At 40.4% G+C, this 26,384-nt stretch overlaps 1 protein-coding gene across 3 annotated transcripts in view; it reads left to right on the forward strand.

Annotated features, from left to right (window-relative positions):
* KCNQ5 (potassium voltage-gated channel subfamily Q member 5) overlaps positions 1–26,384 on the forward strand; it is a 303,172-nt gene that overhangs the window by 207,073 nt on the left and 69,715 nt on the right. For all 3 annotated transcript variants that reach the window (XM_055810306.1, XM_055810307.1, XM_055810305.1), the window contains exons 2-3: positions 4,405–4,495; positions 20,021–20,147. In XM_055810306.1, the coding sequence (XP_055666281.1) occupies positions 4,405–4,495; positions 20,021–20,147 (218 nt within the window). The remainder of the gene's footprint in view (positions 1–4,404; positions 4,496–20,020; positions 20,148–26,384) is intronic.

Below are 26,384 nucleotides of genomic sequence, written 5' to 3' on the forward strand. Positions count from 1 at the left end.
TTTTATTTTGCCCTCCATGCATGTCTTAACAAGGAACATTTATGCCTGTGTCAGTAGGATGTAATCGTAGGGGGGTTATGTCTGAAGACTGTAGCAGCTGAAACTACCAGTAATTTTTTAGGAGATTTTCCTTTTTAAAAAAAGTAGGGGTAAGGAGAGCAAAATTGCTCACAAGGTGCGTTTTTGTCACTTGAACGAGTCTTCTCTGAAACCTTTAAGCATATATCTTTCTTTAGTCTGGAAGATAGACTTGCCAATGCTACACACCAGAGATGCCATTTACCCTCCTGGATACTGTTTTACTTACAGTTCTTAGTAGAACTTATATGCAGGCTCCTACCAGATTTGATTTTCGAAGTAGAACTCCTCCCCAGCAGTTAAGTGATACGCTACAAAATGTGCCTCCTATATCTTATCGCACTGCACATCAGATTTTCTACTACAAATTCTGAGGAAATGGACTTATCTGATGTACTGGGTGTATTACAGCATTACTATATTACAGCACTATGGAAAATCCATATGTTATAAGGAAAAGAGCAATTTTAGCTCCTGAAGCGCAAATGGGAGCAGATGCAATAATATATTAATGTTTGCATCCAGCAGTTAGAATCATAGAAGAATTTATTTTGGAAAAGACCTCTTCAGGTCATCCACTCCAACCTCCTGCTCAAAGCAGAGCTCACTTCAAAGTCAGACCAGGGCCTTTCCCAGCCAGGTTCTGAAACCTGTGGGGACAGAGATTTCACAGTGCGGTGGGTTGGCCCAGGCTGGATGCCAGGTGCCCACCAAAGGCTCTCTATCATTCCCCTCCTCAGCTGGGCAGGGGAGAGAAATTACAAAGAAAGTCTCGTGGGTCGGGAGAAGGGCAGGGGGATCCCTCAGCCATTACTGTCACAGGCAAAACAGACTCGACTTGGGGAAAAATTCATTTCATTTGTTACCAGTCAAATCAGAGTAGGGCAATGAGAAACAAAGCCAAATATTAAAAAAAACACCTTCCCCCCCACCCCTCCCTTCCTCACAGGCTCAGCTTCACTCCCGATTTCCCTACCCCTCCCCCCCACAGCGCAGGGGGATGGGCAATGGGGGCTGGGGTCAGTCCATCACACGCTGCCACTGCCGCCCCTTCCCCCTCAGGGGCAGGGTCCTCACACTCTGCCCGGCTCCAGCCTGGGGTCCCTCCCATGGGACACAGTCCTCCATGAACCGCTCCAGTGTGAGTCCTTCCCATGGGCTGCAGCTCTTCAGGAACTGCTCCAGCCTGGGCTCCCTCCCACAGGGTCACAAGCCCTGCCAGCAACCTGCTCCAGCCTGGGCTCCTCTCTGCAGAGGCCACAGGTCCTGCCAGGACCCTGCTCCAGTGTGAGCTGCCCACAGGGTCACAGCCTCCTTCAGGCACATCCACCTGCTCCAGTGTGGGGTCCTGCACGGGCTGCAGGTGGGTACCTGCTCCACCGTTAACCTCCACGGGCTGCAGGGCACAGCCTGCTCCACCATGGGCTGCACCACGGGCTGCAGGGGAATCTCTGCTCCTGCACCTGGAGCAGCTGCTCCCCCTCCTTCTGCACCGACTTTGAGGTCTGCAGAGCTGCTGCTCTCACGTGTTCTCACTCCTCTTTCCCACTGCAGTTGTGCAGGTCGTTTTTTTCCCCCTTCTTAAATATGCTATCCCAGAGGTGCTGCCACTGCCACTGATGGGCTTGGCCTTGGCCAGTGGTGGGTCTGTCCTGGGGCCAGCTGGCATTGGCTCCATTGGACACGGGGGAAGCTTCTGGCAGCTTCTCACAGGAGCCACCCCTGTAGCTCCCCCACTACCAAAACCTTGCCACACAAACCCAATACACACAGCCTCACTGGGTAAATTGTTCTGGTGCTGAACCACCTTCATTCTGACTTTTTTTCCTTATAGGTATTCATAATCTTCCTTCCAGCAAATTGTGTCCTCTCCTCCTTCTTTATAACCAGAATTAGATAGCTGAGGACAGCAGTCGGAGGCCTCAGCCTCCTTTTTCCAGGCAGGACAAACCCAGCTCTGCTCAGCCCTTCCTGTACATCAGGAGGTGCAGCCCCACCACCTTGGTGGCCCTCCACTGGGCTTGCTTCAGTTTGTCCATCTCTCTCCCATGATGGGGAGCCTCAAACTGGGCATGTCACTTCAGATGTGGTCTTTCAGATGCCAAACAGTTGGAAATAATCACTTCCCTCAACCTTCTGGATACATTCTTGCTAGTAGAGCTTAGCATACTAGTGTACTAGAGCACACTGCTGAGGGATGTTCAACTTGGCCACCAGAAACACCCACAGACACACTCCGCAGTACTTTTCTGAAAAGCTGTTTTCTGTGTCTTCAGAGTTATTGTATAAGGTAAAGGAAAAATCATATTGAAGAACATATGCACCCTCTATATAGATCATTAATTTATATGCTTTTTGCCTTTGTCCCCGGAAGAGATCTGAGTCCCTTTTGTATCAGAAAACAGCCATTTGCACTTTTTTGCAGATATATACTTGCATTAGTTACAATACCTGTTCAGGTTAGGTTAGAGCATCTGCTAACAAGATGCCAGCATTTCAGACAAAAGCCAAAGGCCTGGCCTTTGTTGCTTGATTCATTGCCCAGCACGAGACTGATGTCCTGGTTTCAGCTGGGATAGAGTTAATTTTCTTCTTAATAGCTGGTACAGTGCTGTGTTTTGGATTCGGTGTGGGAACAATGTTGATAACACACTGATGTTTTTAGTTGTTGCTAGGTAATGTTTATACTAAGTCAAGGACTTTTTAGTTTCTCAGGCCTTGCCAGCAAAAAGACTGGAGGGGCACGGGAAATTGGGAGGGGACACAGCGAGGACAGCTGAGCTGAACTAGTCAAAGAGGTATTCCATACCATGGGTTGTCATGTTCAGTATATAAACCGGGGGGGGGGGGGGGGGGGGGGGGGGGTGTTGGCTGTTGCTCGGGACTGGCTGGGCATCGCTCAGCAGGCGGCGAGCTGTTGCATTGTGCGTCACTAGTTTTCTTTCCTCCCTTCCCTGTGGATTTCATTCCTCTCCCCCCTCCCTCCTTTTCATTATAACTGTTATTATTATTATTGCTCTTTTTTATTTTATTTCAATTATTAAATTGTTCTTATCTCAAGCCTCAAGTTTCGCATTCCTTTCTGATTCTTCTCCCCATCTCTCTGGGTTAGGGGGGAGTGAGCGAGTGGCTGCACAGTAGTTAATTACCAGCTGGGGTTAAACAACGACAGTGTTTTAAGTCAGAAATCAGAAAAGCATTGATCGAATCATTTATTACTACTTGCAAAATGTAGTGCAAGATTTTAAAATGTAGAACATACACCACCTTGCACGCATTCAGTGTGCTGCCTGGCTGCTGCTTAGTCAGTTAATGGTATGGTGGGTGAAATTCACTTCTTTTTGATCCATTTCCTAGATGGTTTCACCAGCACAGTGGTATTATTATTGGTGAAGCAGTACAATAGGAAAGGATGTTTGCTATCATCCACCGGATGGGCCTCAGAGCAAAACCGGCTCTGCAGACTTATGTCTGCAAACACCACATGTGCTGTATGCTGTCAGGATCAGGCATCGGATATGCAAGAGTTTATACAGGGATACCAGGTGTTTGCATCTTGGTCGCAAAGAGATTTAGCAACATGATGGTGCTTTGCTTTGCCTGCGTATATTCAGCAGTACCACAAAACATGCAAGCTCATGGAAGCTCAAAATTGCCGTCACGTTTTCCCAATTGTAATTGCACAACTTGTGTAAGACATTCTTACTTCGCTCCTTTGTTTTAACTTCGTCAGTGGTTTGTATGATACTGTTTGTTCCCAGAATGCAGCCTGTTCAGTTAGAGCACTGATGCCAGAACTCAACAGCTACCTCTCAGTTTTGGGTCGTTTGTACATGAATCCTGTTGCTTAGAAGGAAGTTGTTTTAGATGGGCAGTTAGGTGCAATATGTATCTTAGCTCCGTCATAAGCTTATACAGCAGATACTTATGGCCAGTCATAGAAGAAATGATTTTTCAGACTGGGGAGAGGACTTTCCTGTTGATGATCATTCTTTAAAGCCTTAAGGGTATCTGGACTGCATAAAGCTACAGGATTGTGATATCACAAGTGATGCCTGTGTATATTGGGTCATTTCTCAAAGAAAATCTTGTTTCTTGTGTTTGTTTCCAGTAATTCTACCAGTGCTGCTCAGAAGCACATGGATTTAGTAACAGGCTATTCTAATGTCTTTAGTGAACTAAATTAAGTAGTGATTGAATTCCCTTCTATTAATGAAGACTGTTCATTGATAGCTTTCTGTTAACATTGGTGCAGTAGGATCAATATAGATACTGGGTCAGGGTTCTGAAAAATATTAACGATTATTAATATTCTTTCTTTTTCAGTTTTCTCCTTGTGTTTGGTTGCTTGATTTTGTCCGTGTTTTCTACTATACCTGAACACACAAAACTTGCCTCTGGTTGTCTCTTCATTTTGGTAAGTGAAACTTGTAAATTCAAGACAGTTTTACAAATGCTTTTATATACACTCAAATCCTCTTCCTCGCCAAGCAGAAAATAGTCTAATTCCTGAATGCTCTAAGAAACCAGACTTTTCATCAGAATGATACAAAAATAATAAAAGGATTCCACCATCTTTTTTCTTTGAAAACAGGTTAGATTGTATGACAGTGTTAACGAAGTACTGTATTGCATCCCCTTCTTTGCTTAAGAATTGCTGTGGTTTGTAACAAAAAGGTTTTCTACTGCAGTTTGGCAGTGATGGAGCATGAAAGACCTTTGATACTGCTGCTGCCATTTATGAAGTCAGTATGTAGTAAGAGGCACTTAAAATAGGAAATAATTTTGGTATCGTAGATACCAATTTGTGCTCACTGTTGGTATATACTGATATTTCAGTGGCAGTTGCTGCAGTAAGATGTGGTAATTTCATTATTTATTCATAATACAGGCTTTTGTATTGTGTTTGTTTCTCCTTTTCATCTTCTGAGGTAGATATAAATGGCTTTATTCCCTAAAAGTGCTTAACATTTTTCATGCTTTGTATGGACGCCACTTTATTCATATGCTTCTTGATGGGCCATTTAGTTCTGCAAGCGATGGCCTGAGGATAGGCAGTAGTGATCATTAAAATGTCACTTTATACCCAGAGTTACCATGGTTATTTCAGTTCCATGTATACAGCAGACTGTGGCTCGTTAGGTAGTGCCGAGGGTGAAGTAACTGTCGGCAAATGCCAACATTTTAATTGTCATCACTGTACATATCCAAAAGCTCTGGTCTTCAGAACATCTCCCTAATTAATTATGGTGTAAGCAGGCTGATAAGCGTAATTATGCTGTATGTGTCTCTACAGCACGATGTGCCACTGCATCAAGATACCTGAACTAAATGTCCAGAGCAGGCTAGGTGCAGATGTGTGCTGTTCTGCTCCATCCAATGGTTTCTTGGCAGGACTAATTAGGGAGAGCCATGCTAAATGTGGTATTTTGCTTCCTAGCCATATTAGCACTTTTTCTTTTTCTGGAGAAAAGATCAGGTGGCATTAAACCAGCTAAAAGTGATCAGATTTAATCCTACACTCATACCCAGTCCCATTATGTACATATCTGAACAATACTTTGCAAATGGAAGTTTGATTGAATGTTCTTCAACAAGTTACGTTATTGCAATTACTACACTAATTGCTAAGATTTTCTAGTACAGAAAACAGGAAAATGTGATTAGTCTGAAAATACCCTGTTTCTAATAGCAGGTGCTTTTGTGACAAGTAATCTGTTTCCCTGTATACTTATGCAAATTGTTTGTAGAAGTCACATTTGTTCTGACATAAAATATGCATTTCCCATGAGCCACATATTTGTTGATTGTGTTGGTATGCTTACAGCCGCTGATTCCTCAGCTGAGTGATAAACACATTCCCTGTGCTTTGCCATGGCTCTCCCAGGACCCTGAATGTGGAGGAGCTGTGCAAAGTCCTGGGTTTGCTCCCACCGGCAGGCAGAGATGTGGCGAGCTCCACTAGCTCATACACCAGTCCTTGTAGGGGTGACCATCAGCAGAGCGGAGCTGCTCAGGGTCTGCTGTGGGAAACTGCAGCATTTGCTGCTGCTGCAGCTTCAGAGACGGACTTTGTCCCTCTTAACAGTTCTGAATGTACAACCCATGACATCCTCTGAACACAGAAATGGCCTTAAGGAGGAAGAGGGTGGATGGTTAATCCTTGAAATATCAATACTAGCCTGGTCCAACATTTCTATGCTATAGCCTAGTGTGCTCAGCAAACCCTTGGCAGGAATAAATCGAGTGATGACGAATTTTACGGCTCCTGCTGTGAGTATCTAATGGAGAAAAATATAAACACAGCAAAGTACGAAGTTCCAGAAGCAGGCTAAAGCTGACTGGTTTATTCCAGTTTGCTGATGCATGATTTGCTCCTTCTCTGCATACTGAATCATTAGCTGATATTAGCGATGTTATCAAAGCAGGCTTTTGCAACCACAAACCAAGAGAAAAATACATTTCTACATCAACTCAGGAGCAGGATTTTTGGCTGTGCCAACACGTAACTGCAGTCACTAGAGTTTTCGCAACTTTTTCCTTGCAGTGATTCATACAACTCTTACAAATGTGTCATTTAATAGAGATGGTTGTATTAACTATCAGAGATCTGGTTTAATACTGTTTTGCTTTGTGTTTGAGCTGGAAGATACATGTTTATTTTCTAATGAGGGACCATAAAACAATCTGTAAAGCTGCCTGCTGGGTTTCTGTGAATGGTTTGTTTTGCAGATTTGTTCCAGATGGTCCCCTCCTACAGCCATGTTAATTGGCTAAAAAGCTAAGGTAGTGTTCCTTCAACATAATACCTGAGCTGCTGCCTGCACTGGCACCTGTGGCTTTTGACATACTGCAGCTTTTCACAATTAGACAGGGAGGTTAAAGAGGGAAGTGTAGATGAGGTGAGCAAACCTGTCCCTCCTCCTCCTAAAGGCCGGAGGAGTGAAGATTATTGTTCTACAGTCAGTTCCATTTATCTCCCTCAGCCTCGCCTTACAAGGGAATAGAAAACCTATCTTCCAATCACCGCATCCTAAATACTCTGTCAGAAACCTACAACAGCTCGAAGTAAACCATTGTTTGGGAAAGCAGCATGAGCTGAGGGCTTCTGAGCCTCAGCAGAGATTAATGGACTTGTCGGCTGCAGAAACGCCTCAGCTCCGCTCCCGGAGCCGACACAAACCTGCCCCGCTTCACTGCGCCGTACCCTGCCAGGGCTTCAGTTCTGGCATCTGCACAAGTACTGCTGTGCCTCTAGGTATCTTCTACTTATCAGGGAGCCTGTCAAGGCAAATGTGTTTAATATGTGAATTTTACCCTTAAAATGAAAGTTCTGCAGATAAGTTAAGTGCGTGTTGCATAGAGTAATGTTGGATTGTTACCTCAGTAATTAATTTGGTTAGATTTGTGCCCACAAATAATAAGCCTAATCAGTGCGAGAGCATCAGATAAAACTCCTTATACCTACAGTGATAATTATACTTCAGCCTCGTCTGTGCATACAACTTCTGGCACTCGAGTTGTAGCAGTGATATATCCCAGACAGACAGTAGAATAAAATCTACTTCGACATCAAAAAAACCACAAGCAGCTTAAGAATCCAACTAACACAGCAAGAAAATAATCTTTGGTGTATTGCTGATCTCTTACAAGTACGTTTGCTGGCACTTTATCAAATAGTAAACACAAGGGAAGTAAAACTTGGGCTGGGAAAGCAAAATCAAATCTTTTGGGGAAGATAGCCAAGAAGGAATATATCTGGAACTGGAGGTCGTTCACTCTCATGACCAAACTCTCTGTTTTAAGATCATTTTCAACTAAAGCTATGTGAATGTTCACTTCTGTTTGTTTGCTGTCAATTCAAGAAAATAAATAAAATCATTTTAGTTGGGCCACAAAGATCTGGCAAATTGAGAAGTCCAAAAAAAGTCTTGGATCAGATTAAATGCTTCATTTGACCTGGCATAAAATATTGTTTGTGTATTTGAGCATTTTAGAAATTCTGGCTTAAAAGTTAAATTGAGGCTGTAGGAAAGAAATGTAATTTTTATTTGAAGTGATAGCGTTCCATTTTTTTCATAATTTTCATTTTTAATCAAGCTGGAGAGATGGCAAAACTCATGGATTTCTGCAGGACTGGTTTTGTCAAATCTGTTTTGTGTTTTTCTCTGAAAAGGGCTGGGTAGAAAGCTCTACCCAGTTGTGCAGGATAAGGGCCTCTGAAAATGTACTCTAGGAATGCATTCTTCAGGTAGAAATAACTCCCAAAGACATAAAAGCAGACAGCATGCAGTAGATGAGGCTGGCTTCCACATGTACTGTGGTCACTTACATGAATCCAAAAGGAGCCTGTATCAAGTGTTTCTAGCAATTAAGATCTTCCTAATATTTCTCTCTTCTAGCATTTTCTCAGAAAAGAAACTTAGAGTATGAACATTGGTTAAAAAGCATGGGGTATAGCTGTCCCATAGCAGGCAAGCGCATATTCAATTTGTCTCTGTTCTAGGAGAGTGCATCCATCCACAGCTATGTAATGATACAAATATGTTACAAAATTTTAAAGCTGGGCAGAATGGATTTAAAAAAGGAGATGTATAGTGCTCAATTCAAAAAAGTAGCAATTCTCATGTTAGATTTATTGTCCCAGAAATTGAATTCTCTTGTGATGCTTTGATAAAAAAACACCAGACCTGGAGCAGAGGACTACTTGGATGGCTCTGGAGGACCAGCTAACAAGGCATGAAAGGAAAAACTGAATGATCTTGAGAGATTTCAATTATAGATAGATTTCTAATAAGGGTAGAGTATAGGCCACATGTTAGTGCCATTTTGTTGAGTCTTCTCCCAAGAGAAACAGATTAACTGATACCTGAGCTAAAAAGTCAGTGATTTTCAAGTTTGCTAGAGCTTGTCAAAACTCAGAAACAGTATTTCTCAGGAAATACTCATTTTCAATGTTTTTTTTCATCCCAAATCAAAGCATGGCTTTGAAATTTCAAAATTTCTGCATAGAAATCTCTGAAAAATTACGTTAGATATACAGCACTGATATCAAAGGCAGAAAAAAAGAGAAAAATGTAATGTTGATAAGGTCAAAGATTTCATGTTTTCCGTCTTTTTTTGCATTCATATACACTAATATTATAATAAGGTGATAACATTTCAACCATGCCATAATAAACTACCTGTTAGCTCTGAAAGAAGATATTCTTACCTTATAATTTCATGTCTTTGCTGATTAAATTGTTACTTTCCTATTACGTTTACTGATTTTCCCAAATCAGAGCTGACTGTTATTAGAAAAATTTGGACTAGATCTCATCACAACTGCTTGAGAATATTTGTGCAAACAGAGCAGATGTCCTACTGGACATGTAAGTGCTGGCTGCACTTCTCTGAAACTAAAAGTTATTAGGAGGAAGTCTGACAGAAAGCAAAATTGTAAAAGAAAAGGTGAAGTTCTTTAAAAACATACCAGTAAATGTCCCCAGAGCTGTATTTCTTCCGTCAGAAGGCAGTGTTGGCACTCCCAACCAACCGGCAAAGCTCTAAATCAAATAAGCACACACTGTAGCTATGGAGAGAGATAAATATAACAAAAAAAATTATTTCCTAACAAAGGAACATTGGACCGCACATGAAACTGTAAAGGTATCAATATATTGTCAACAGTGCTGAGTATGATACACTTCAAAAACATCAGAGAATAAAGACATCTCAATACTGGCATAAGCCTGTTATTGATACGATTCTGGGCTTGATTACGTTGTCAGTAATGTTTTGTCCTTTCTTTTCTTTTATTCTGTATTAAGCAGAAATAACCTTTATAAAGAGAAGAATGAGAAATCACACATTGAATAGAATATTCTCTTGTATTTAAAAATGCAATATATTATAGTTCTGCTGGGAAAGCTTAAATGCATTTGATTACTAAAGATGACTAAAACAGTATTATTATATGTGATTGCAGTTGGGGCATAGAAAAATCTCATAACTGAATCACTTAAAGAAGGTAGGATAACTATGAATGGTTACCTCAAGTGCTACAGCATCCAACAGAAAATGCAGTGAAGGCAAGAGAGACTTTCAGAGTCGCTGCCAGAGCATTTCCCAGGTAGGCAGAACTACCAACCAGTTACACTCCAATAAGAAATCTGCATTTACTGTACAGTATTAAAATCACTGGAGTTGCTGCAAGTCAATGGCTGCTGGTTGAAATACAATCCATCACATTTTCCATTCCCTCTGAATGAACAGGGCATGTATAGAGAAATGGGTGGTACTATGCAGTGGAGAAAGATGGATGGACATAGCAAACCCACAAGCAGTATTAAATGTAATGCAACTCACGACCTGGTACAATTTTAACATTAAAATGACTAACCTGTAGTAAGAAGGCCAGTGTTGATTTTCTAAATAGATACATTATACTCTTTTATATTCTTGTTATCTCTTCCTATATACGTAATTTCAAGCGTTAGTACGTGGTGGAATCATCCCTGGAAGCGTTTTAAAAATGTGTAGATGCAAGGCGTAGGGACATGGTTTAGTGATGGACTTGGCAGTCCTGGGTTAACACTTGGTCTTGATGATCTTAAAGATCTTTTCTAACCTAAATAATTCTATGATTCAATAAGCTGTTATTTAGCTTATCTTGTCCATGGTCCATTGTATATAATGCCAATGTCCATGGCATTATATGGTTATATGCAAATAGTCAGGCAAGAAGATACTAGTACTGCGAACAATCGGTTTCTGATTCCCTTTGTTTCCCAACACAGGGAGGACTAGCATTCAAAGGTGGAAAATGTGTTCTTAAGATGGAAAGGACTGTCCATCTTATTCAGAAAAGAGACTTTTAGCCAGCCATTTAAGGGGCCTCTTTATCTAGGATAAAACAGTATCTCTAGGAGGATTTTGAGATTGGGAGTGTAAAATGGGGAGGATTAGATGTTAGTGGTGGGATGTCAGGATTCAGACTAATAGAGGTATAATTCTTTGAGGAGGGCAAAGCATATCTCCTTTTAGGCTAATCTATACATTGTGCTAAAGGACTGAACCAGCTGTCCTTGACCTCCTTTAAGAACAAATGAGCAGCACTCCTTGCACAACTGCTCTTCTAGGTCATGTCTTCCTCCTGGTTTTATCAGTTTAAGTGATAACAAGGTGCCATGGGAATCTACTTTGAAGTTGTAAGTGTAACAGTTTCTATAGATGTAGATTTGTAATAGTTTATGCTAAACTCTGCAGTATTGAATTTCATGGGCTTTTTGACAGAGTTTGACAAGAATCTAAACTTGTTACATGGAGAGCAAAAGCTACCTCCTTAAAATAGGCAACAAACAGTTTAGACTGCAACAGTAAAAACGGGTAGATATCAAACTCTATCAGAAATCCAGACCTGACCCTTGTTAGGGAAATATGGATTTGCCAAATGGAAATTCAGAATAAGTCTCCAGAGGAAAGCCAAAGTACATGGTTATAAATAATACGTAAGGAAAAAGGTCGACAAAACACTAAATGTCAAAAGGAAAAGAATGCTGAAAAAGGCAGAATATCATTGATGTGAAAGCTGTTTGGAAACCTAGGGAACACCCACCATCTGAGTAACACACAGAAACCGCATTCCAGTCAGTCACTTTGCACGGATGTGACAGAACATGTGAAGACAAGGATTGCTACAGCCAAAATGTGAACCCTCCTCAAATGACAGGAGAAATCTCTTCACAAGATTCAATGTAAAAACTGTGAAGTCAAGCAAGTATCAAAATATAGGCAAATGTTAAAAATTTCTGTAAGGATCCACAGCAGACATACCTATAACACAAAAGTCCAAAGAGAATTTAACGTGTAGGTGACGGTAGATAGACAGACACACTCAAACCAAGTCCAGTCTTGAGGACCATGAACTGTGGGTGAGCTACGAAGATGAATTACCAAAATAAGTACTGGCCATTTTAGACTTGTAGACTTCCATGGAGTGCCTAAGGAAAGGGTGTATGCCATGAACAGGATAATAACTTTGGTATCAAAGCTGAACCAGACAGGAATTGGCTGATTGTACCATATGAAGATATGATCACAGGAAATTAATGTCTCACAAAGATATATGTATGTTTTTGAGAGGATGTGGAAGGGGGTGTTCTTTTCTTTTTCCAAGAGACCAAAATTCCATAAGCGTTGAAAAAAGATAATAGGAAAAACTGCAAAACACTCAGCAAATGGCAGAATTTGTAAAACATGAGCCTTGGTATACTGGCTTTCAAAGTCTAGTTATTGGACTGAAAAGAGGGGACAATGTCAATGTTTTACTGAACCTAAGGAAACTTATAAGGAATATAAATGTTTAACAAAAAGCATAAGATTGGGTACAGTGCCTCCCAAGTCCGGTTTGCTAAAAGTTGCCAGTTGTCAGAACACACTTTCTTAAAATCGCTTTCTGAAAATGTTTTACTGGAAACATTTCAGTGAATATCACCCCAGATGCCCATAGGTTTCCTGGTGGTCAAAACATGCACTGATGTACTCCTAGGGAAGCTCTGTTAATGAGCTTTGCAAACTGGGAAACTGCCAGAAGAAATCATTTTAAAAAGAACACAGCAAATATCATTTGCAGAGTCTCTAGGATTTAAAACTGCCAAACATGCTAAGACCAAACCCCTCCCATCAATACAAAATCAACATGGATACCAGAGCATGAAAGGGCTCGGAGCCTGTACTGGCTCTGACTCCCATTCTGCATTTCTGTTGGACACAGCAAAAGATAGCAAATTCTTCACAAAGATTTCAAAAGGAAGATTTGGGAGCTGTGTTGCTAGAGACATGTGCTTGACTGTCTGCCTGTAACGTGACATCAAAAATGTGACTATAGCAGAAAAAAATGCATGAAGAAATCACAAAGGAGAGGCAAAGGCCTGGGTACAGCTGTGCAGAGCTTCATCGTTTTCAATATGTGGATAATTTTAAAACCAAAATGAGACCATTTAATGCTGATATCTCACTACTGAGAAAGAAAATGTGAACAAGCTCAAAGCAGGATATAAATGTTTGGAAAGTAGAAAATTTTTCTATAGTATGAGTTTTATGGCTATCTTCTGCTTTCGGGAATTCTCTCAGAAGCGTAGTTGTACCCGACATAAATAAATGACACGGCACAAAGCAGTGAGTGCAAATGGCTGGCAAACACCATCTTTAAGGGTGATCCTGTATCTGGGGAAAAGCAGGATAGACTTTTTCAGTGTTTGAAAAAGTGTTTTCAGTGATCGTCAGGGTCTTCCTAGAAGAGCCATGTCCACCAAAAGCCAAAAGGAGTTTTGGGATGTGCTTTCCCGCATGTGCGCTGACATGGCAATCACAGCAACCATGATGGCCAGCGGCCAGGAGCTTGGCTGTCCAGTGCACCTCTGTGGCACTCGTTCCTGTGGCACCAGCAGATCCTCAGCGACTGGTCCATGGTGGTGGTGTGAAGTGGGTCTGCTGATCTGGGAAGACAGAAGTGGGTCTGTCCTTCGTGGATGCTGAGGAAGGCTAGTGCAGTTTCAGTGCTAGGAATTGTGTATTGGGTCTAATACGGTAAATATTTGTATTTACTCTATAAGAGATGAAGAAAAATATAATTAAATAGCAGCTACATAATTCTAGTGTGTGCTTGTACTAACTGATTCAAAACAGGTTTTACTTGACATAAAGTTTCTGGGCTTTTTTCTGCTGTAAGTGAGTAAAGAGACATGACTGATAGATGCCATTTCAAGTAATAAACACAAAAAGCTAAAAGAGGGTTGGGCAGCAGAAGTCCTATATAAGAGGTGGCTAATTAAATCTAAGCGTATCACTGGGATTTTAATATTTTATCAATAGACTTGTAGCTGTGTATTAGATTAAAAGGCACAGAAGTGATTTCTCAATAATCCTCTATTAACATAAAATCAACGTGGGAAATCTTAATCATAATTTGGAAAAGCAAGTGTAGTCAAAGTATCACATTCATTATAAAACTGATAAGTGATAAAAGGGTGCATAAATTTCTTTTCATGCTTATTGTGTATTGTACTGGGATCTGAACTGAAGTCTCTGATTGCTATTTATGTGCCACTAATAGGGTCTATTCTGGGTTATGTTTTCAGATTTATGGCTGCCTCTCCCACTGCTAAACTGCAGTTGGAAAGAATTAAAACATTAGTTCCTTAAGTGTACGTATGCATGTGTAAGATGTATTTGTTAGCTGTTTAGGTCAAAGATCTCCCTTTCTGATCCTGAACCAGGAATAATACAAATGTGTTCAAATTATACCATGATTTTAAATTATAAAGCATGCACATATTTGTATCTGCTCACTTTAGTCTGAAAACTGGCTGGTATAACAGAAGTACCTCTATTACTTTTCCAGCTTCTGCATCAAACCTTCCTCAAGTTTCTCTGAGACGGACTAGTGTTGTGCTCCCCCTTGCCTCCTGATAGTGTCTGTTTAAAGTGTAGAGTCCAACTCTGGTGCTCAGTACTTTCAATCAGTAGAGGGTTTTTTTCGCTTGAGAGAGGAATGCAGAAGCTGAGGTGTTACGTTCTTGCTTTAATTAAATGAGAAAACAATCTCATCCTCTTTGACCATGAATAATAAAGCATCGCTGTTTTAATAGTGTCAACTACTCATGTGTCACCATAAAGAGATTTTAGCAGCTGATAACATTCTTAAACCAGTCCGCTTTAAATTAAAGGACTAGAAAATGTTTATCCTCCCTCTTTTCCAACTGATTTGAAAACACTGGAAGTCCTTGTCTATGGGTTTTTAGGGAAGAAGGGACCCTTCCTGAGCACTATCAGATGACATAACTCCTCCTGTTCCTGCTGTTGGGAGTGTAGTGAGGCTGTGCTGATTTACACCAGATAAGCATCTGCAGTGCAGCTATGCTGCAGAGATGTTGTCTTCAGCAGGGAAACACTTGTGGCCTTATTAACGCTTATTTCAGGGAATTAATTGGATTTATTCTAGCCCATTTCCTGGGCTTCTGATGATGTCACTTGTAGACCCAGTTCTTCTATGAGTTCAAGGCAGGCAGCTCCTTACATCAGCCTGCAGCTGTGTTATCCTACTTCACTAGCCTTTAGAATACTTAATATAATTTCCATACAAGAAATATCTATTTCCATACAAAAAATGTAATTAAAACCACAGCAGAGCCATTGTCTTGTGGGCAGATTTCTTATATCCAAACCTCAGCTCATTTACGCGTTGCAAAGTAACCAGGAGCATCCTAGAAGAAGAGTACAGAGTGATCAGTTTTGGTCATTTCTCATCTCAAAAATAGCTCTGATTCCCAGAAATGACAGTCTACAACCAAAGCACCTGATTTCAGCAGCATCAAATTATTTTCGGTTTTAATAAGCAGTTACATTAATGAACAAGAAAGCTATGATAAAACCGCTTTTTTACTATTAGAATGTTATGCTTAGGGAGATCCTTATCATTGACAAATACCTGATAAGCATATTAATGTAGGCAATTTCAACCAATCATCACTTGTACCCTAATTAGATAGGAAAAAAAAAAATTGCTCATCATAGCTCGATTGTACTAAGTATGCTTGATTTAATTAATTATCAACCCTGTTCATTACAGTCCTCCAGGGCCTTTTGTTAATAGAAACCTGCTCTGGATGACCTCTTATATTCCTTTCCTGCCATCTGTGTGACCTGCATTGTTCCCATGGCACACACAGAAGGAAAAAACTTCAGGAGAACACTGGCGCTCCAGCCTCGCTTCTCCTGCATATGCATAGTTCCCTGTGACAACTGGAGCTGTGTATGCAGAACCATTTCAGAATGAATAGTTCATCAGTCTGGATGAACAATGCTTTTAGGAGGAAGACTTTCCACTGTCCGGACCACCAATGCATCTGCCATGTCAGTTACTGTAGGGTGGGTGGGTGGGTTGTGCATGCTGTGAGCTTAAATAGCCAGAAAAGTTACAGATTTGGTAACTGTGGTGCAGGACCAGATGCAGCTGTGATTGGAAAAGGATGACACTATAGGGGAAAAGGAAGAAATGGCGAAGGCCAAGGCATCCCTGCTCGACCTAGGAAGGGAGGGGTTGAGCTTCCAGTAAAGCTAAACTTGCCCATCAGTTCAAATATAGCTTTGCTGAATTTTGAAGGAGGCCAGATTTATCAACAGAGCAGGATTTTCCCATTCTGATGTAAATGTTGTTATTCATATCTCATAAGTAATCCAAAATTAATGAGGTTCTATCATATTATACATAGGACAGAGATACTTATAATCCATAATTTCTACAGCAAGCCTACAAATCGTGAGGCCTAATGATTTTTTTCCATCACATGCCTTTCCAATTATGTTCTGATTTTCTGTTTCGATTGCTAAGGAACTAAAATCAAGTTATTTAAAAGCCTAGATTTAGGCTTAATTTTGTAATAAGCCATTCCAAATGAAATCTAAAAAAAAAAAAAAAAAATCTGATCTTGTTTGGGATGCGTCGTTCCAACTTTTGTCCACAGACAACCAAGAACCTCATGACTGTGCAGCTGCCATAGGAAAAAATAATGTCATTCCCTGGCCTACATTAACCTTGACAGAGATTGGACTTTACATTGTGACTGAGTGCACTGATTACTAAAACATTACTTTTTTCACAGTGGTGTGGGATTCTTTGTTTCTCTCTGGTTTCAACCTGGAACAATCCAAAATACATGAAGTACAAAATAGTGTGAAGAGTTCTGTTAAAATGCATTCACATTTTCTAGGAAAATCCTTTTCCTTTAGACTTTATTCTTAATGATATGTATTCCCTTCAAAAATTTGTTCTTTGAGGATGCAGGAGTCACCAGGATATAAGGATCATTTTGAAACATGGCTATTTCAGAAAGTGCAAAAATAAGTGTGAAACCTCATCTCCACTTTGTTCAATGTCTTTTCTGTTATTAAAGCTTATACTGTATTTTTAAACCTCCAGAAACTTGATAGGTGTGGAAGAAAATCATATATAGTGTTTTTCCAATCAGCAGTTCTTTCAGCATTCCAGTGCACAGAGCCATATTTACTGTATCTGAGTTCACTTACAATAACTACAGTGGCTGTTGTTAAAATCTACTTAAGCAGCACAATTTTCAGTTAATTTTGAGAGGATATCACTGTGCATAAATTCATAGTGTTGTTAGAAATGGTAACTGTTTTTCTCAAGGAATGAACAAAGATATTTCACAACATTTGTCCAAGAAAAATCTTATACCCATACCCCACCCTCCAAAAAATTTTTCTTTTTTGAGAAAACATCCTTTTGCTCTTTTTCTCTCTCAAAATAGATACATGTCCACAAAGTTTCTCTTTGTAGTCCACGTATATGCATTTGTGTGTGAGAGACAAATAGGATTTCTGCCTCTGACATGAGTACACCATGTAGTACAAGGACTCCCAAACATGCGCTTTCTGCACACAATGACTTTTTTCGTCTTTGGATAAGTGAGTAAGCGTAGCGAATAGTGATTGCTAATGGTAGTACAGATGATGAATACAAAACTGCATAGCACTAATAGGAACCAGAAGAATAAACTACGAAAAAAAATTACCTCTTTTCAACTTCTACCAGCAGTTTTGTGATACTAATTTAGCTGAATTGGAGCTGCAGACTAGTCCTTCCAGAATCATTATGTACTTTCTGTTCTTGCCAGTTCTCCATCGGAGGCCCTGCTGGGGTCTAGAGTATGAGAGGACATGCTCCTGTGTGTGTGTCCAGCTCCTGTAAGGCACCTGTGACAATTTCAGTGTACTTACAAAGCAGGAGGTGTTTCTCATGCATCTGTACACACAGTATGTTTTCCAGGGAAATGACAAACCTTAGTCAAATGAAACGTGATTAGATTTTAACAAGGAAAAGGTTTTATTGGAAGAAAAGAATGTTTCATGTTTCTCTGGCATCCTTTCCAGCGGTATCTCTTACCCCTGCCCCAAAGAAGGGACTTCATCAGGAGAATCTCATGTCAAATGGCCTGGAGGCCTGCCATCAGCTCCCATAAATTCAGAGACATCATCTAGCAATGTGTAAACCAGATTTGACAACTCATGATTGAACTACCACTATAAAAGTGGTAGTTAAATAACTAAAATACATAATCTTCCTTTTTTTCCAGTTGGCTTCTTGTCCATTTTATTCTTGGCCTACACAGAGTTTCCTACAAGGAAATGTACCACATGGTAGCCAAATATTAAGAATTATTGTTAGTATATGGAGAACTTTTTCAGTTTTGCACATAATCCTTTCTGAAGTTGTGCAATAGCTCTGTTCATGGAATTAAGTTGAAGTTTCTTGTAGTAGAATGAATAAAAAGAAAACCTTAACCATCACACTCATTTTTTCATGTGTTCTTTCTAACAAAAAATATGGCATTTTCTTTAGCCACATTTTACCAAAGGGACCTCATTGTGCTTTTGTGATTTAGGCATTCAATATAGGATTTACAAAACTGGAAACAAAGACACTGAAGAAGGTTCTAATAACTCTTTCAATGTGATGGAGTTATACAAGTTGACATGTTTTAGGAAGGAATACTGTTTTCAAATTGTTCTCTGACAGCAAAAGCAAATTAAATTCACAATGTTTCAGTGTAATGCCACTAATGATAAGCTAGTAAAGCACCATTACATGACACAATATTAATAGTGACGTTGGTTCAGGTAAATTAATGCCTGAGTTGACATATATATTTACAGCCTTATTAGCTTGTAGAGTTGTAAGGTCTCGCAGTCTGAAAACATGCAAACTGTTTATTGGGAAAAAGTCAATATTGGATCAACCCTTCCCTTGCAAATATTTTTCTATTTAATTCATTTGCAGTGCTTTCTTGCCAGTACCACACTAGTCCTCATCCTGCAGGAATAACACATTAATTGGCTGACAAGGAACAGCTTTCTCTTGGACATGGAAATACATTCAACTGCCAAATAAAATACAACTTTTCATCCTCTTCTTCTTGATGAACTGTTTAAGAAGCTGCTTCAAGTATTTTTCTCCTTCTTCTTGTGAACACACAAATTTTTATTTTATCATTTCAAAACCTATAATGTTATGGTGGTATTCCAGAGGAGTATCTATGTTTACAGTTCCATACCAGTACTATATCTCTGCAGATTATAGGAATTCAGATTTCCGTCAGGTATGGAGCTCCAAACTATTGCTCTAACTCTGTTGACCTCACTGTTATACTGAAAGATCTCTTCCAGTAAAAATTGCTTAAATACAGGTTGATGCTATTAAAACGGAAAGTCTTAAAAAGGTTCCAATGTGAAAAGAAGCCAGACAAGCAAGGCGAGATTTTTAAATGCTTTCATTCACAAGTTGTCCAAGGAACATTATGGCTAGTGTGAACATTCATTTTACTGTCTTAGAAACAATTACATACCCATTGTATGTAATTACACTTGCATGTATCTTAACCTGCTTCTGGGAACAAATTGATTTCCTAAATGCTTCTGCATCATCTCAATCACTTCACCTGCATATTGCCACAATGAGAATGTATCTACCAAAATATTCAGCCTTCAGACTGAGAACTAACTTTATGGATGTGGATATATAATGTATGCTTCACTAGCTGTCTAAATCACCTGTGGACTGATCCTCAATATCCGAAGTCACTGAGTATTTTGCTTTGATATATTTGTGTATGATTCAGTGCTTCAGTGTCTCATATTTAGTAGCCAATCTTAGCAGATATTTAATGTTGTTCAGGTTAGACTTGGACTATTCACTAGGAAGCTCCGAGGTCTGTGTTCTGTGGGTAGATGTGTAACCATCCTGGGGAGCAGGACCCCAAGTTTGTCTTGGGATCATCAGATGCTCAGGGTAGATTGCAAGACACACACGGTGGTCTTAAGTTTCCTGATGTTTCAGTGCTCTTTATCTGTAACAGGCATTTTTCTTATTTGCCCTTTCTAGGAATTTGTCATGATTGTTGTCTTTGGTTTGGAATTTATTATTCGTATCTGGTCTGCTGGATGCTGTTGTCGATACCGAGGATGGCAAGGAAGACTGCGCTTTGCAAGGAAACCATTTTGTGTGATAGGTGAGTGCCCCAGCTCTAGTTTATTTTAAGATAAAAACACCCGCTTCTGTTTTGCTTCTGAATGAAAACTACTGGAATCAGACTCTATTTACAGTAATCAGGTGTAAATCCAGAATAGGTCTGTGTCAACTGTCATTTGCCCAAGGCTTCTCTAGTTATAAAATCACAAAGTCCCTAAATACCAGTCAGTCCATATTTCTTATGTTCTCCTACAGCTGGCACGTATGTTGGAAGAATGAGGGGTTGAGAGCTGATCTCACTGAAAATCATGGGAGCTGGATACATTTAATGGACATATTACACATCTTGTATATACATGCATAGATGCCATGCACATATGTGCATATGTTGTGTTCTCCTTATGTCACCTCTGTGGTCAGACATGTATACACTGCAATAAGTTTGAAAACCTACCTAGAAACATCTGACAACATTGGTGCTGACTGCATGACGTCCAGGTTTCTGCTCTGCCAATGACTGGCATAGGATATATCATACATCTTCTACAACTGTTTTGAGAGACTATTCCTCCCCTTCTTTGCTGTAGAAATTGTCCGTGAGAATGGTGAATAGGCCCACAACCAGTCAAAACCCTACTTCGAAAAAGAATCCGCAGGAAAACAGTTTCCCAATAAAGGCAGAAATCAGGGAGAGCTAACAAAATCATCTGATAATTTCTTGGTTTTTCTAATGGTTTGGAGGAAGTGCTTTTCACAGAACATCTGTGGAACTTCAGGATATCGGTGTCCCAACTTCTCTCTCAACTTCCTCCTCTTCAGCCTTTAATTTCATCTGCCTGTATCTTAAATTAACTTATAGATAACTGGGATAGGAAACACATTCTCCTGTGCATCTATAGACAGCAGATAGCACACAGAGTCATGTGCTTGTAGCTGGGTCTACCCGTGGGTCCGCTGAGACCTACACATGGGTCTCAGTGTGAACAGTGAATAACAAAGTGTCACCCTGGTCTAAAAAAGAGTTATGCTGTGTCCCATGGCACAGCAGACCGGTGTGCTGGTTAGGGCTAATGTGTAAAGCAAGGGTTTGCCTTCTGCCTCATTCTCTGGTAAATACACACCTTCTCCCACCAAGGAGTCCCCACAATGGAGAAAGGATCTTTAGCACGAGGCACATGAGTAGGTGGAAAGGCAGGTATTGGAATTGGCACTTGTTTTGTGGCAGGCAAGCAGGGGAGGTACCTAATGTAACCCTGTCCAGTACCAGGTCACCATCTTGCCCCAAGATTCCCATGACTAGCCGAAAGTGGAAAGAATATTCAAAAATCTTCCCAGCCTTTACCAGCCACCCGTCAAGGGAAAGCTAGAAATTCAGGCATTCGCTCCCCCTGGCAGCAACAAACACGGCTGCCATCCTTAACCAGACTTACCATTATTCCAAGATTTTGTGGTGCACCTGAAACTTTGCAGCAGTCAGGTTCTGTCAGCACACAATCATAAGAAAGCACTAGACTGACAATTTAGTAAAACTAACCTACTTCAGCCATTTAGAACTTACTAGAAACACATAAATCTTTAAAGAATGTGAACTTACTAGAAGCATTAGACGTCCTGGAGTGGTTTGCTGCTCTCCCAAATGGTGGTGTGTGGAAACTCTAGCAATCTGTGCAATTCAGCTTTTGTTTCTCCTCCCTTTCCTGTCTCCATTCAGCTGGCAAGTTTTCTGCCAGTGATTAACTTCAGTCTGAGGTGTTGATCCCCAGAAAATGTTCTTCCTTGTCCAAAACTCTGCAAGTTATCGTGGGGTGACTGATGTAGATTTTTCCCCCTTTCCTTTAAGCAGCTCATAGCTACCCTCCTACTGTTTATGAAATAGTCCAGCCAGGTCTCCTGCCATGGGCCTCCGTGAGTGTTGGAGTTTACTGGATTGTTTCTTTCTCCTTTCTCTGTAGTTCACCTGCTCTTCTTGTTGCACCTACATTCATATAGGCAATCTCTAGTCTTGAGAGCATCTTCTGCCCCCCTTGCAACTCCACCACTTGCTAGCAGAATTAATTAGTAGCCAACAGCTATTTGCTTCTGGACGTCTTCCTATGCTGGTGCACTGAATGAAAAGGGAACTTTGTTCTGCAAAACACTGTACAGCTACTAGCAGAGCTTCTGGAAACTAAACAAGTAGCTTGAATTTCTGGCCATTAATTATTCTGTGTCTGTCTTCTGCTAATTGATTTTTGTCCATGACTTTAGCATCGCCGAAGGGAGTTTCTGATGTTCAGCATCTCTCCAGGTTTAATCTTTTGAGGAAGAACCTTTAGCAAGTTATCTTGCAGCTTGTGCTACAGAAAGTAGCTGTTTGCCTGACACCTTGGCTTTGCAGTCGTGGCAAAGCGTGCTCTAGCTGCAAAGGCTGTACTAACCAGAGCACAATCAGTAGATAAAGACACATGATTATCTCCCTTTTCTCGGCACTCATTAGACGGCACCTAAGATACTGCACCCCATTTTTCCCCTCCAACACCACACGTGAAAGATGTGAATAAACTCAACTGAGTTCAGTGAAGGCCACCAAGATGGTCAGTGCTGGAGCATTTGCCCTGTGGGGAGAGACTGAGGGACCTCGGCTTGTTCAGCCTGGAGAAAAGATGGCTGCAGGGGGAACTCAGTGCACTCACTGCTAAGGTCTCCTTAAAAGCACATGGCCAGTTTTGGCCTATTACTTTTCATGCATTCGATTATTTACTTATACATCCATTCAGTTATTCTTTCTGCTTATTGTTACAGTGCAACAATAATACTTTAGAAGACTTAGTCTGTTTACTATTAATTAAATTTGCTATACATCTCCAGCAGATCTGTTCTCTGATTATTTTTGTGATCAAACACAAATCACATAAGGGGAATGGCCCAAGAGCTAGAAATAATAAATTTGAGGATTGCCTCAAGGGTCACATTCAGACAGCCTTGATTTTTTTCCGTTAATAACCAGAAAAAAATTATTCAGGGTGAAAGCTCTGTGCTTACATTAGTATGCCTAAAATGTCACTACCCTGACAAATTAGTTCATGAAGCATCGCTGTGTGCTAGCAGGTTGGTAATGATATCTATCACATTATTTGACAGTTTTGTACCCTTGTTTATTTCTGTAAAGATGGTAATAATAGTGTAGTATTAAACCTTCATTTGTATTGTGTTCCGTCAGGAGTTACCTGCCATCCCTCATTTGCTCTGATTGTATATGAGCTTGTGTACGTAATGCAAAGGGCATACAACATACCATCCCAGGTACTTAATGTACTTAAAAGAGGTACTTACTTCTGCAAATCCTAAATTTCCCAGGCATGTTAGGCTGAAGGTTGGCTGTTAGCACTGCAGAGCTGTGTTGATGCGTTATGCTGCGCAGAAGAGTAGCAATCCAGGCACTACATCTCCTGACTGCTGCCTGCCAGGGCCCAGGGACACCGACACCTGGGAAGAACTCCGTGTCTGCCTGTGCCTTAGGAGGAACTGTGCTCCCTGAAGATCCCTGAAATAAAAGGGGACATGTCTGCTAATCAGGAAGAAACTATGGCATCCACTCCCTGTCAAGCCATTCAGGGACGCTGAAGTAAACAAAGAGCCCATTGTCTTTTCCCTGGCAATGGGCCTCCAAGACAGTTGCATGTGACCTGACAAAATTAAACTTCTGGCCACTGTCCTGTGCGTATGAGAGGTTTTACCATCACAATATAATCTCAGTCTGTGAGGGCAGCTCCCACATGGTGGCATGTTATAAAAATAATGAGGAATAATAAATAACAAGCTGGGGTCAGAAGAATGAAGATCCTACCAGTTTCACCTGCATGCCTGAAGTCCACTGGGCTTTCAGAGGAACTTCTTTCTCTCCACTGACTCTGTAGGAGGCTTTGGGACTCCTGCGTGAGGAAGCCTGGCAAGGGCAAGCGAAAAGCACAAGAGCACACTTCCCTTCAAATGCTGGAAGCAGTGAATTGTAGTGCCTAAGCTTTGTGCAACTCCTAGATATGAATTTGGGGGTTGAAACTCCTGTTTCAGAACTTTTTCACCTTAAATTTGAGCCCACTTCTAGTCATATAACAGTTCTCTAGGGCAACTAGGCTGCTTGGTGGTCCAGCCCAGTAAAAGGTTTCAAGTGTTTCAGTTAGTCCATTAGCAGTTTCCCCACAGCTGCTTCTATTTTACCTCTAGTCAAGCTACAGTCTGATGGAAAAGTCACAAGTTCAAATTCTGTTGAGGCTGCAGAATGAACAAATTCCCAACAGGAAGCTTAAGTCCATTATCTGCAATCAGGCTCTTGAACTTCATGGCTGGCAAACCTCATTTCAGAGCATTAAGTGACAGCAGCGGCTGTTGCATATTACTGGATCTATTTTTCATTAATTAGACTGGTAATGAACTATCATATGGCACTTTTGTCAAACCTTTGTAAACAAATCCATATCTAGTGTGTTACAAGATCTGCTGAACCTTTAATTTGAATTAATGCAATATATTTATGTAATGATACATTGTGTGTCTGTCACCTTGGTATTTAGACATATTATATAGTTTAAATACAGACAGACAGTAAATCTGCTGCTCATGATAAACAATATAAACAGCCCCTTTCCAGTGTAATTTGAACTCTAAATAACCCAGCTATGGTCTGTAATTAAGTGTATCCTCGACCAAGGGGACACATCTCACATCACATCTCATTATAAATCCCAGCAACACCAAGTTCCAGCAGGAGCAAATTCCACATTGTGGGTTCTCCTGCCAGCCCAACTTGAACTCATCTCAGGAACACTCTGCCCACTTCACTTTAGAAAATACTCTGGTAGTAGTAGTAGTAGTAGTAGTAGTAGTAAGACTGGAAATCAAAATTTCCTGATAATTTCATCAGCCATAATTATGTGCAATGAACAGATGTGCTCTTTAGGCTAAATCAGTCCCACATTTTGTAGGTTTTTAAAACTAATATCTAGTGACATATCTTCATGTCTGACAGTCCTGGCAGTGCAGTTTTTAGAAATGCATAGGAAAGATAATGTCCTTTGAATATCATCTATGGGCTATATTCTTTCACATTTGCTTTCACTGACTGTACCTTCGCTGCTGAGTAAGGTAGCATTTGCTATGAGTAGTCATCAGGCTCTGGTCTTCTCTTTCTAGGTGGTGTATGTCTGCTATTCAAAAGAAATCTGCTGCTTTGGTATGATGCAGTTCACGTTGAAATTTCTTTCTGGTATACGCTAAAGAATTCAACAGCATGTATTTGTTGATTGACATGGGTTTTTTGATCTTATGCTAGTGTCACTACCATGTTATTTTGAGTAGAGGAGTGCCTACCGTGAATTAGGCAACCTGAGTGAGGTGTGTCTAGTGACTTCTTTCCCACTGGGGAGTATCACATTTTGTCTTCATGAGGCTTGGAGATCAAAGTTTCGATCTGAGGGCTGCGGGTTTTTTGCATCCATATTCTGTGTAACTGCTGAGATATCTGCTGATGAAGGAAGTCAGCAAGGCTAGTGTAAGATTTCTGATTAAATGATTTTTTATTTAAAAGTGTCAATTAATTGAAATCAAAGTAATTCATGGAAACAAACTGATTCTCTTTTCCTGGGGAAAGGCATTTTATATTCAGTCTAGATCTTCTTCTCTTCATCATCAAAATCAGATGCACTTTCTCTCCCAAACATGCAGAATAGCCAATAATACAGTTTCTGGTTTCTGGGGAAAGTATGGTTACTTCTTGCTCTGGGAGATTTGGAGCAGGAAATTACAATCTCTCAGCCCCACTGAAACTATCCAAATAACAATAAATAATTCTTAATTGGTCCAGAGAGAGATCCTGGTTTACTCGGTTGTCTGGTGTTAATTGTAGTCATCTGGTACGTGAGAAACTTTGATTTTGTTCACCCAAAGACTATTCAGTCATTTGCAAATAGACAATTCCAGCAGTACAAACTAGAAGAGATACACACCAGAATAGATTGAATAGGTTAGAGCACTGGAGATGTGAAAAATCCAAGAATGAAGACAGGTTTGTAATAGAAAGCCTGTTAAAAGCCAGAGACCTTGTACTAAAAAGAATTCATTTGTGATATTATAATTACCTTCTTAGAAGATTAAAGATATTTTCCCAAGCCTGAATTGGTTATGTCCATTCCAATATGGAGTAAGATCAATATATCTCAGTGCCTGCAGTAAAATGTTTAGCGATTCCTAATTCAGTTCACTTTTTTTAGGAATGTGTCCTAAAGTCAAATGTCACAGGCAA

Source organism: Falco peregrinus, chromosome 7 (genome assembly GCF_023634155.1).
Source record: "Falco peregrinus isolate bFalPer1 chromosome 7, bFalPer1.pri, whole genome shotgun sequence".
NCBI lineage: Eukaryota > Metazoa > Chordata > Aves > Falconiformes > Falconidae > Falco > Falco peregrinus.